The 12917-nt window shown below is 44.5% G+C and overlaps 1 protein-coding gene and 1 long non-coding RNA gene across 30 annotated transcripts in view; one reads left to right on the forward strand and one right to left on the reverse strand.

Moving 5' to 3' along the window:
- MBNL2 (muscleblind like splicing regulator 2) overlaps positions 1 to 12917 on the forward strand; it is a 159849-nt gene that overhangs the window by 93095 nt on the left and 53837 nt on the right. For all 28 annotated transcript variants that reach the window (XM_084982154.1, XM_084982157.1, XM_084982156.1 and 25 more), the window contains one exon: positions 11219 to 11383. In XM_084982154.1, coding sequence (XP_084838280.1) covers positions 11219 to 11383 — 165 coding nt within the window. The remainder of the gene's footprint in view (positions 1 to 11218; positions 11384 to 12917) is intronic.
- The window catches only part of LOC110255848 (uncharacterized), a 131323-nt gene that overhangs the window by 28130 nt on the left and 90276 nt on the right, over positions 1 to 12917 (reverse strand). Inside the window, exon 4 of one of the 2 annotated variants that reach the window (XR_014819777.1) lies at positions 2183 to 2303. The exons of the other annotated variant lie outside the window; for it this stretch is intronic. This is a non-coding gene — a long non-coding RNA (uncharacterized LOC110255848). The remainder of the gene's footprint in view (positions 1 to 2182; positions 2304 to 12917) is intronic. 2 annotated transcript variants of the gene reach the window in all.

Genomic DNA, 12917 nt, shown 5'->3' on the forward strand with positions numbered 1-12917 from the left:
GAGAAGGGGGAAAACACACACTTGGGACTGTGGCTCTTTTCTGCGTGGGACAGTCGTTTTCATACCCACTAAATGTCAGACTTTAAGGCTGATCGTCTACCTGTGTCCGAATTCCAGAAAGTCCTCTGTGAGGGTAGGTGATTCACCACATGGTTTTTAAATCAGACTGAAAGAGACGATCGATGACAGAAGGTTTGTGTCTTTGGATCTATTTCACGTCTTTGGAAAATGACCAGCTTCTGATCATACGGATTATGCTAATCAACTGATGACAATAAGAACAGCAGCTGATATTTCCTGAGCATTTACGTTGTTTCAGGTGCAGTGTGAAAGCCCATTGAGGGGGCTTCGGGAACTTGACCACCACAGAGAGCTTATGCGTGAGCCTGGCTTGTGATTTTCTAAATTACTAAGCCTTACCACCCACCTCCCCACTGCGTGTACCCGTCGATAATCCAATAAAGATCTCCGTCGAAATGTCCCTTCCTCTAGAGTCACCTGGCCCCTAAACCAGGCAGCGTTCCCTGCAATGTCTGCACCTCTCGCCTTGAATCCCCCGTGTCCCGGCATTGCTCGGTCTAGGTTTTGATTGCTCATTTGATATCCCAGGGCTCTGCACGTTGTGCTGAGGCTCAGTAAGATTTGCTGGAGGGAAGGAAGGAGAACAGATGCTTGATAACCTGCACGGAGGGCCACCGTGTGAGGGTCCCTGTCCCCAGGGGAAGTATGAGACATGGACCAGAAAGGCCGGCACCCCCGCATCCTAATGCTGGGATAGTGTATTTCCTAGAGCTTCTGTTTCACCCTTGACTGCGGTGAAGCTCGTGCTGATGAACGTGCTGCCCGGAAGTCCAGACTCTCTGAAGTCAAACATCCACTAGACTGGTTTTGTGCTGATACATCATCATCCACACTAACCAGTGTTCTTCTGTGATTCAGAAGACGTTTATCTTTTAGTTAAATAAAATGATTGTTTTGTCTTTTTTTTTTTTAAGCCGCATCCATGGCATATGGAAGTTCCCAGGCTAGGGGTCAAATAGGAGATGCACCTGCAGGCCTATGCCGCAGCAGCGCCAGATCCGAGCCACATCTATAACCTACACCAAAGCTCAGGCAACCTGTGATCCTTAACTCACTGAGCAAGGCCAGGAATCGAACCCACGTCCTCATGGATACTAGTCAGTTTTGTTACCGCTGAGCCAGTTACACATCCGGCTACTTCTCCAATTTAAAAATGATTTTTAAATGAAGCGTCTGATGGATGGAACTTAGTTTCCTTAAATCTCTGGGAAATGGGCTGTTTTTGGCTTCCCTGAGTCTCTTGACCATTTTCAGTTAACATATAAAGTTAACAGGATGGATCGTCTTCATCAGTAAACTCAGGGCTTGGCCTCTCAATCAAACCGACAAGCAGCTCCTTCCAATCATAAGACACAGTAGCACGAGAAACTTAAACTGCCCAGGTTCAAGGACAGAGAACAGGATAGAAGCCGAAGAGGAAAACAATGGAAAGAGCTTTTTCACGTCATTAGTAAATCGGGAGACAGAGAGATGCTCAGAGTAGTTTAAAGCATATTTAAAAAAAATCAACTTGAGTCTTAAGGTTTACAAATAAATAAATAAACCAATTAATTTAAAACAAATTAATTAATTAAACAAACTTCCCAGGCATCCAAAATCCATTTAAAAGAAAGATTGAAACATGCTCTGAAATGGCAAACTACAAACAACACAGCTTCGCTGCCTCTCCTCCCCATTTGTTAATTTTTATGTCTTATTAAAATGGTCACAAACTAGCTCTTACTGGCCCATGCCAACAGTGCTGGAAGGAATGGGGCAGTTACCCTGGCATGATGATAATAACCTACTTGCAGAGCACTAGTCGGGGCCCCAAGGTTTTCCAGCCTCCGGGGCATAAGAGGCTGGCGAAAATGAAATCTAGAGACAGCAGACTCAGAACATTGGCGACTTCCCCTTAAGGAAGGGCAGAGCACCAGCCTCGGGGGGCACTGGGCCTCAGCTGCAGATCCGGGGGAGATGGTGGCCTGGGGCATTATGCCTGTTCATAATCTTTTCCAGGAAGAAACGCAGACCAATCCACAGTTCCCACTGTGACCTCTGCACCCGTCTACACAGCATGTTTCACGCTTTCTCTTATTCTCCCCAGCACGCACGGTTGTACCGTGATCATGGGTGGTGGGTCAGGTTGGAGGTGTGGTCACTGCCTATCAGCACCGGTGACTTTTGCTGGTTTTCACATCTGGCTCCTTCTCCAGTCTTCGTTACCTCTTCCTACATGTTGCCTCCACACCATGGACGCAAAAGAGAAAAAGGGACACATGCTATCACTTATATGTGGAATCTAATATGCGGCACGAATGAACCTGTCGGTGGGAAAGAAACAAACCCATGAACATGGAGACCAGACCTGTGGCTGCCAAGGGGGAGGGAGGCGAATGGACTGGGAATTTGGGGTGAGTAGATGCAGACTGTTACATTTAGAGTGGATAAGCAATGAGGTCCTGCTGCATAGCACGGGGAACCCTATCCAATCACTTGGGATAGAAAATAATATGAGAAAAAGAGTGTATATATATGTGTGTGTGTGTGTGTATATATATATATATATATGTATGTATAACTGGGTCACTTTGCTGTATAGCAGAAATTGATGGACATTGTCAATAAACTATAATAAATTTTTTTTTTTTTTTTTTTGTCTTTTGTCTTTTGTCTTTTTGTCTGTTGTTGTTGTTGTTGCTGTTGTTGCTATTTCTTGGGCCGCTCCCGCGGCATATGGAGGTTCCCAGGCTAGGGGTTGAATCGGAGCTGTAGCCACCGGCCTACGCCAGAGCCACAGCAATGCGGGATCCGAGCCGCGTCTGCAACCTACACCACAGCTCACGGCAACGCCGGATCATTAACCCACTGAGCAAGGGCAGGGACCGAACCCGCAACCTCATGGTTCCTAGTCGGATTCGTTAACCACTGCGCCACGACAGGAACTCCCTATAATAAAATTTTTTAAAAAGGAAAACGCCCTGGAGAAGAGAAGTTTATAAATATTCTCTTTTTAATCTGTCTTTACTCAGTACAGTATTTACTGCTATTGATCAAGAGAATATAGCATATATAGACTATAAAAAATGAATTGCACTAGAAATTGAACTAAACTACTAATAAACAGTAAGTGCTTATTGTAAATTCATACATAATCTTGATGATACGGGCAATCGTTCATTTTGATGGGACTTCTGGTTATCATTCCCTTGTCGTGATTCCCGAATCTACAAGCTTCCTCTAGTTCGGATGCCTTTATGTGCTTTGTATTTTATTTGCTATGTTATGTAGTTGGAACTAAGAATACAAGGAGCTCGTGTAGTTCAATTAGTTTATTTAAATTCAAAAGAAGTCTGAAAGCCTAATTTGTCCCTTGCTTTAAAGGAATGCTATTTCAATCCCCTAGTGAATGTTATGACTTAAGCCCTGATGTAAATTACCACTTTATTCCCCCACCCTTTCGCTCACCCATATCCTTCTGGAAATGTGCTGGAGAAGGAAGAGAAGGTTCAGGTCAAGTGTTAAGCTCAGCCCTTGCACCTGACTGAGACCCAGAAAAATGATGAATCGGCATAAATCTGCTACCTGCTCAAATCAAGGCCTTCACTTTTTTTTCCCACTTTCAAAAACCTTGAGAGATTTTGAAACTAGGGAAACTGAGGCTGTGAGTCTCTGATTCACCCAGCCGGTTTAGTCACTTAGCATCTGCTGAACAAGTTACATGTCACAGGGACCAAAGCAGTGGTCTACTTCATTGAATTTTCCGCTTTCAAGCTGTGTACACTGTAGGTACTTAATAAATCCTCCTAGACTTAATTTGCCACTTTGGCTGATGCCCTTCACACCTCGTATGTCACACAGACTTCTCACAGTTCTCAGAACATGTGGACTCTTGCCAACATCTGTCCCCGGTGTCACTTTTTACTGTAACTGTTGGTTTATGTGGCTTTCCCCTTGTGCTAGATTAGGAGCATTCGAGGGAGAAACAGATGTGGAATCAACAATGTATGGCCAACTATGATCTTTTTCAGAGCCACTTTGGCTGTCTCTTGAGCTCTTACAACCATCAAAAGGAGGTGAGATATGGGAATCTGGTCACCCCCGTTTGATGGATGAGAAAATTGGAAAATTGAGGCACAGACTCTTATGAATTTTTTGTAAAAGTTCATCTAACCATTTGGGGATGAAGCCACAACCAGAATTCCAGGATTTTCCCCACTATAATGCATAGCTGCTTTAAACTCCATTATTCCCCCCTGGGAAGTTTCAGCAGGAATATCGAAGAAAAACAGATCTTAGGTTCTTCTGAAGAGAGAAATGGCCAACGTTGTCATGATTGTGAGAACAAGAATAATTAAGTGTTGGGAGTTCCCGTTGTGCCTCAGCGGTAACAAACCCGCCTAGTATCCATGAGGATGCAGGTTGGATCCCTGCCTCGCTCAGTGAGTTAAGGATCAGTTGTTGCCATGAGCTCATGAGCTGCAGTGTAGGTCAAAGACATGGCTTGGATCCAGCATTGCTGTGGCTGTGGCATAGGCTGGCAGCTGCATCTCCTATTTGACCCCTAGCCTGGAAACTTCCATATGCTGTAGGTGCAACCCTCGGGGAAAAAAAAAAAAAAAAAAAAAAGAGTAATAAAGCATTAAAGGGCTTGATAGACAAGCCAGGGAGAAGCACTATGATAAAAACCTAACTAGTATCAGGAAGGTTTTGGTTTTTGTTTTTTGTCTTTTTGCCATTTCTTGGGCTGCTCCCATGGCATATGGAGGTTCCCAGGCTAGGGGCTGAATCTGGCAACGCCAGATCCTTAACCCACTGAGCAAGTCCAGGGGTCGAACCTGCAACCTCATGGTTCCTAGTCGGATTTGTTAACCACTGCGCCACGACAGGAACTCCAGGATGGTTGTTTTTAATACCATGCATTTTTCTCGGCTCTGCAGAGAAGGCGTTTGTAGCAATAATAAGGAGAAGGAGGAGGAGAAGGGTAATAATGAAAACACAGGGCTCACTCTGTGCCAGGAACTGCTGACACCCTTTCTAGCATGAAATCTTAATCCTTACCAAGGTCTGCAAGGCAGGGACCATTGTCATCCCCATTTTACAGACGTGGCAGCTGGAGGCCACAAGGGCCCATTGTAAGAACAGAGCTGGATGTCGAGCCCAAAAAGCCCAGTTCCAGAGACTGCTCCCTTTTACCACTGGTTTAAACTGCTTCCACGAGAAAGGTTTCAAGACACAACAGGTTTCAGGACTGTCCCTCTGGGACAGGAGTATCTGCTGGGACATCGGGGTTCCCTTGTCTTGGTTGCACACGTGTGGAATGTGAGGGACTCTGCACGGTTCTTCCATGGCGTCCGTGGGCTCCTGCGCAGGCTCTGGACATGGGTGTTGCCACAGGCCACGTTGGGGGTGGGACCTTCTGCCCCATATCTGAGTCATCATTCCCCCTTCCACAGCCTGGCCTGCTCCCTTGAAAACACTGCCACATGGCGAAAGCAGGACGTAGCCGAGATCCAACAGGAAGAGGCAGAAGGCAGTAGTTCAGGCTGTGATCCCAGCCCTCCACGGGAATTCTCCCCCAGAAGGGCCTTTTTAGAGTCTGCTGATCAGTGGCGTGGTCCACACTGAGAAACAATCCAAATGACCCCGGCGTGATACAGCAGGGGCCTGTTGTCCGTTTGGATTGGAGTTCATATGAAATCCCTTGCTTTTCCCATGGAAAACCAATGGGATATAGTTGTCTGTGAGCTATTCCTATGGGCAAAAAACTCCTATTGTTAATCCCTTTACATAATTTCCTAATTAATCTGTTTTCTTTTTTGCTTCCATATTGTAATCGACTTTTTCAATGAGAAGCATCCTAGGAAAAGATTCCAAAAATTACTTGTTTTAAAATAAGCAATTAGAAAATCTCATTTTTCAATTACGCTTTTCCTTTCTCCCACCAACCTGACTGTGAAGTCTTTTCTTGGACAAAGCTGCGTTTATTCTGTCCCATGCCCTGTAATATAATGACCGTGTAATTCTGATCGCTCCGATCTGTCGTCCTGCCAAGTACATACTACAGTTATTTAGCATCTTTCTTCATCCTGTTGCGAGTCAACATGGGTATTTTGTATTAGCATCTTTCATGGTCGCTTATTTTAACAAACTTATTAATTCAGCTTGAAATTCTTTTTTGCTTCTAAGCATTCTCCCTAAACTAAATTTTCCTGCAGGAGAGATTATTCTTGGAGGTAGAATGAACTGCACAAAGTCTGTGTAAACTATGCCAGAATTCTGCTATTGTTCTTAAATCAGGGGATTCCGAGCAATACAAAGTGTAACAAAATTAGAGACGTAAAACCTAATGACCAGGGTAAGATTTTACTTGGAGCGTAAAACGCAGAGCTGATCTTGCTCTTCTCCTGCATGGAAACTGTCAGTGGCAATGAAGTCCACAGCCCTCAACTTGACACCACGCCCAGAGTTCTTTGTTACCTGGTGCTGATCTATTTCTTCCTGTTTTATCTCTTATCATCCTCCAGCTGCAACCCACACCCCCTTCTGTGCTCCTGCCTTGAGAAACTTCATGAAGGTCCCCAGATGGCACATTCTTCGAGCAAATCCTCTTCCTCTTGTCCTCAGCTTGCGTTCTCCCCCTCAACACACAAATACATGCGTGCGCACACATGCGCACACATGCGCGCACGCGCACTCACACACACACACACACACACACACACACGCATCAGTCACCACTCACTCCCTTGTCAAGTTTCTTCTCTTTCTTCAGGTCTCAGTTGTTATATATTTACTTATATTATATATATATATATATTTATATATTATATATCAATAATTATATTTAATTTACAATGTTCTGTTAATTTCTGCTACACAGCAGATATGACCCAGTCATACGTATATAAATATACACATTTTTTTCACATTATCCTTTCATATGTTGGCTAATGGATCAAGTGATTAGATATAGTTTCCTGTGCTATATAGCAGGATCTCATTGCTTATCCACTCCAAATGCAAGAGATTAGATCTACTAACCTCAAACTCCCAGTCCATCCCACTCTATCCCCCTCCCCCTTGGCAACCACAAGTCTATTCTTCATGCCCCATGAGTTTGTTTCTTTTCTGTGGAAAGGTTCATTTGTGCCATATATTAGATTCCAGATATAAGTGATATCATATGGTATTTGTCTTTCTCTTCCTGACTTACTTCACTTAGTATGACAACCTCTAGTTGTATCCGAGTTGCTGCAAATGGCATTATTTTATTCTTTTTTATGGCTGAGTAGTATTCCATTGTGTTTATGTACCGCATTTTCTTAATCCATTCATCTGTTTTTGGACATTTAGGTTGTTTCCATGTCTTGGCTATTGTGAATAGCGCTGCAGTAAACATAGGGATGCAGGTATCTTTTTTAAGGAAAGTTTTGTCTGGATATATGCCCAGGAGTGGGATTGCTGGATCATATGGTAGTTCTATATTTAGTTTTCTGAGGTACCTTCAGGTCTCAGTTTAAATGTCACTTGTTCAGAGCTGTCCCCAGACCCTCTCCCACTGTTCTCCTTAGCGTTCTCCTCCAGAACAGGGACCACAATTTGTCATTACATGTTTATCTCTTTTGGCTAACAGAGGTCTTTGCCACTAGACTGCAGGCTTCAGGAGGAGAGGCAGCTTATCTTGTGTTTGGTCATCTTTAGTTAACTAGCACTTAGCACAACACCTGGCACACAGTAGGATCTCAATAAGTATGTGTTGAAGGAAGGCAGGCATGAGACCCAGCCTGGAAATACATCAAGAACAATGGGGACCATGGTCCAGACCACCTGTCATTCTATACATGGTATAGCCCCCCTGGGGGAAGCTAGGCCCCTCTCTGAGGGCTGCAATCTCCACATTAGCCCCTGGTGGGGGCTCCTGTTTTCCTGTTCTAGAAGATTCTTCACAGAGACTCTGGAATGGCGCCCGCCCACTCCACCCCACAAAAGCTGCACTAGTCCCCTTCCAGGAGCTGGAGTCTACCTCCCTCTCTCTCTCTCTCTCTTTTTTTTTCTTTTTTCCTTTTTAGGGCATGCGGACGTTCCCAGGCTACCAGCCAATTTATTAGCAATAGTTAAAATCCAGGGAGGGTAAAAATCTAGCATTACCCTTCATAAAATAATAGGCTACTTCCCACAGTTTAAAATATAATAGAAAAGATACAAAGATTTGGGGATGGAGGAAGATCATTTGCTTGGGTCTGCTAATCTGTGAGATGGGGAGAGAGGAGTGGTTAGGCTCACAGACTTTGGAGGCAGAGGCCTGGGCGAGCTGGCTCTGCTCTCTCCTACCCGAGTTACTCTGAGCAAATTACTTGAATCGCTTATGCGTCAGTTTTCTCATCTGCACAATGAAAATACTGATTGTTTTCTTCTAAGGGCTGTTGTCGAGTTAGATGAGCCAATACAGGCACAAGGTTTAGAGAGATGCCTGGCTCGCCGCACGCACTAAGGGAATATCGTTCGCATTACCAAAGAGAGAAAAAATATTTGTGTCTCATTTTCTTTTTCTTTTTTTTGTCTCTTTTTGTCTTTTCTAGGGCCACACCCGTGGCGTATGGAGGTTCCCAGGCTAGGGGTCCAATCGGAGCTGTAGCTGCTGGCCTACACCAGAGCCACAGCAACATGGGATCCGAGCCGCATCTGTGATCTATACCACAGCTCACGGCAATGCTGGATCCTTAAGCCACTGAGCGAGGCCAGAGACCGAACCCACGTCCTCATGGATGCTAGTCAGATTTGTTTCCACTGAGCCACGACGGGAACTCCTGTGTGTCATTTTCTTTAAGTAGAGGATTAGATGTGGTTGTATTTCGACTGGCTGTTCGGTTCTTCCATAGAGTAAATGTTTCTTTCAAAACTTGATAAAAGCTACATAAGTATACTTAATCAAATATCTTATATATAAAATGATATTCAGTTCTACAGGATATTTCTCCAGGTACCCACATTTGAAGAAACAGCTCTGAATCTCAGTTCAATCTTATATTAATATTTTGAAGGATGTTGCAGCACAGACATCTGAGGCATATGCATTCAAGCCCCGGGAAGCTCCAGGCAGCAGAATTTTAGTAAAGGATCCTATAGGACTCTAAAATCCTACAGGAAAAGCTGCTGTCAAAATATAACGAGCTATCTGACACAGTAAACAATTTGTAAGGAAGTTTTTGTTAAGGTGTAAGACTTGTCAGGATACGCATCATCACCCAAACACTGCTGAGTATCAAAGCAAGTTGTCGGAACCGAGTGGGAGAGGGCAGGGAGCAGAACTATAAAGCACTTTTTTATGTCGTTGTGAAACAAAACACAAGCGTCAAAAATAGCGGCTCCCAATTTTAGTCCAAGAAATAAAGATAAAAATGTCTTGGAAAAGTCTTCCTGTGGCCGCTGGGATTCTTTTTTGTTTTATTTTAACTCTTCCTCCCTTGGTTAAACACTGTTTCCGGAGAGATAAGAGAGGTAGGGTCTTGGAGTTCCAGTTGTGGCTCAGTGGGTTAAGAACCTGACTAGTTCCCACAGCTCATGGCAACACTTGATCCTTAACCCGCTGAGCGATGCCAGGGATTGAACCTGCATCCTCATGGATACTAGTCAGGTTCATTACCACTGAGCTGCAACAGGAACTCCCTTAGACTGCTTTGATTTGGATTATTTTAAACTGTGGGTCCAGTGTGCCTGTATTTTCACACTAGACCTTCCAATACTTGACCTAAGATGTCTATTTCATACCTTAGGAAACCGAATGAAACATGCACAGTATGAACTTGACACTAAGGAGACATGACCTTGCCCCGTGTTAAGAATTACTTTAGCAGAAACGTACCATAGTCCTTTTAAGGTCCCCATTACCTGCTCCTGGGTCGGCCCTGCAGAGGGTGACACAGCCTCTCGTGTGGCCAACACTGGGGCCTCAGGACAGCGTGAGCTGATGAGTGTGGACCACCAAGACTGAGCCCAGGACCCCCGTCTGCCCTTCTCCACGGCGGCGCTGGGCGATTCCCACTGCCTGAGCTGCCAAAAGTGCAGCTGAAATTAGCGGGAGGCAGCGTGAGAGCTCCAGATGTTTAGAATTAGGATGACTATAAACAAATTTGGTTCCCCAGATCCACCCAGCTCGCTTTTGAAAATTACTTTTATATCTGGTAAACAAACCCGTGTTCTCTTTCCTTGGTTGCAAATAGACTAATTCCTTTGGGAATGACAGTCCTCATACTGGTTAACACGTTTCGCTCTTGTTTCTCCAGAAATTGCATAATTCACACAACAACATGATCTGCTCCATCGGTAGTTTGGAAAACTTGGGAATTCAGTATAAACACTACCGTGTGCCGGGACTCTTCAGGACTGGTTTTCGGCACACCTGTCACCTGATTCTTTTTTCTTTTTCACTTTGCCAACTTTACAATCCGCATGGTACTTGAGCCGTAAAGACTCCGCACTATGTCATATCATGACACTGAGTTTTATACAGCGGTGGTGGGGCGGGGACACAGGGCAGCAGCTTTCATGTTGCAAACTGATCCGTTGCAGGTGATTATTTGAATTTACGCCTGGAAACTGTACCCACGCATCAGCTACTAAAGAATGTCCCCTCCTACCCTAGCCCTGCCTCTCCTCCCATAATTTGAATTAGGGCTGTCTTTGGCCAACCTGGAGCGCACACACGCGTCCAGACAACCTTACTACCATCCCCCCTGCACAAAGCTGGCACATAATTATTCCTTTTTTGTCATCCCTCCAGCATGCACAAACCAGTGTTTAGCAAGTTCAAAGTCTCCTTTTGATAAGTCACAATAAATATGCCCCTCTCTCAACTGCCTTCCACGCTGCCAGGAAGGGTCTGGCTCTGCTCTCAGCAGTCACCTTTCTTTAGTGTCTTTTGTCAGTTAGCATCCATTAAAAAACGACATCATCTCAGGATGCTTCACTGGCCTCGGCTGACCAGCATCTAGTGACTGATTCACTCACCGTTACATTCCAGCTCTGTTGTACATACAAACGTAATGTGCGCACACAAACACACACCCCTTTGTCTATATGGAATGATTGTGCAGTGGCTGACAATGGAGTTGAAAGCTACTTATAACAGTCCTAACGCCAAAACTCCTTTTTGCAGGGCCGTTGCTCAAGAGAGAACTGCAAGTATCTGCACCCTCCAACGCATTTAAAAACTCAGCTAGAAATTAACGGGAGGAACAATTTGATCCAGCAAAAAACTGCAGCAGCAATGCTTGCCCAGCAAATGCAATTTCTGTTTCCAGGATCCCCACTCCACCCAGTGGTGAGTACAGTGCAGCTAATAATGGGCTGGATGATGAAAGTGTGGGTCCCAGAAATGCCGTGTTGACCTGAAATGGCCTCCCTCTGCTCTGTCTCTTTGGCTACAATTACAGCAAATAGCTTTGCTGCGTAATAGATGCTGAAAACAGGGGGTTTGAGATTATTTAAATGGAAAAGTGCACACGTGGCCACAGCCCGCGAAGACAGTTTCTAATCAATATCTGGGAAATCGGTGTCACCCCAGCTCTTTGCCACAAGTGAACTCCATATTGGAACCATCTTCGAAAGAAAGAATTGTCCATTTTCATTTAGGGTATGAGTTGATGATCTGTAGAAAGAAGAGGTTTTGATGCCTAAGACATTTGAAGCAATGTAACAGGTTATTCAGTTCAATGGTGTCATTTTGAGGAAGGGAAAATGAGCAACCAGAGAAGTTAATGCATTTATCCAAGGTCCTCCAGCTAATAAGTTGTGGAGCTGGGCCTCAACTCAGACACCTGGACCAGGGTGCTCGGTGCAGTCTGCTCCTCCTGGAGCCAGATGGAAGCCCCCCGCCCCCCAAAGAGGGCCGCTTTAGCCACAGCCTCCGGTCTCAGAGGCCTGAAAAGGGTGTGGCAGCTGCAGGGCGGTCCCCAAGGCCAAATGCCTAGGGAGTTCAGTCTATGAATATGGATTGTGTAACATTTTCACCCGGATTTCACAGTGTTTGGAATTACTTCCTTAAAGGTCTGGAGATTGTTTTAGGAATGAGGCCCTGGGGGGAAGGAGTGCATTTTTGGCTTTTGCAGCTTTCGTTTACATTTGTAAATTCTTTGTCAAAAACAAGCTAATTAAAAAAAAAAAAAAACAAAAAAACAAAAAACAAAGCCAGTGAAGTGAGTGAAATTTCCTTTTTTAAAAAAAGTACATACACAAAAGACAGTTGTTTAAAAATCAGTCTTTATTGTGTGAAAATTCTATGCAATTGAAAGCTGCTACATTCAAAGGGACAGCTACCAGGGAGGTCAGTGTTCTTACTGTGTGTCCATGAGATGAAGTGGGAAGAGGAGGATGGTCCGGGAAGAGGGGAGAAAATCCCGGCAGACTGTTGGCAATTCTGTTGTCTCCCGGTTTCTGCCCAAGAATCATGGCGCAAAGTAGCCAGGAACCAGCTCTGCCAGAGTAAAAAAGTACAGGGGCAGGGGATCCAGGATGAAAAATAAGATTCAGTCTTGGGTGTAGACAGACTCCCAAAAGGGCAAAGGCAGATGCAGGCTCAGGGAGTTAGGATCTCAGTTGAGGCAGGACAGGCTGCTTGGAGAAAATCCCAAATAAGTACATCCTATTCCTGGTACCTCCATCCAAAAAAAAAAAAAAGTACATCCTAAAGGAAGAGTAAGAGTTAGCTGAGATGTAAGGAAAACACAGGTATATTTAACACCAAATAGAGGTATTTAAGTGGTTCTCTTTAAAACTACACACATGTTATCTAATGCATGGTTCTCTTCATTGATACATACATAGAAATAATTTTATTATATTACCTAAATGTTTAA

The sequence above is a fragment of the Sus scrofa genome, chromosome 11, assembly GCF_054392235.1.
Source record: "Sus scrofa isolate SSC_HxYL_T2T_F1_AM1 chromosome 11, Sscrofa_HxYL_maternal_Yorkshire_Landrace_v2.0, whole genome shotgun sequence".
Lineage (NCBI taxonomy): Eukaryota > Metazoa > Chordata > Mammalia > Artiodactyla > Suidae > Sus > Sus scrofa.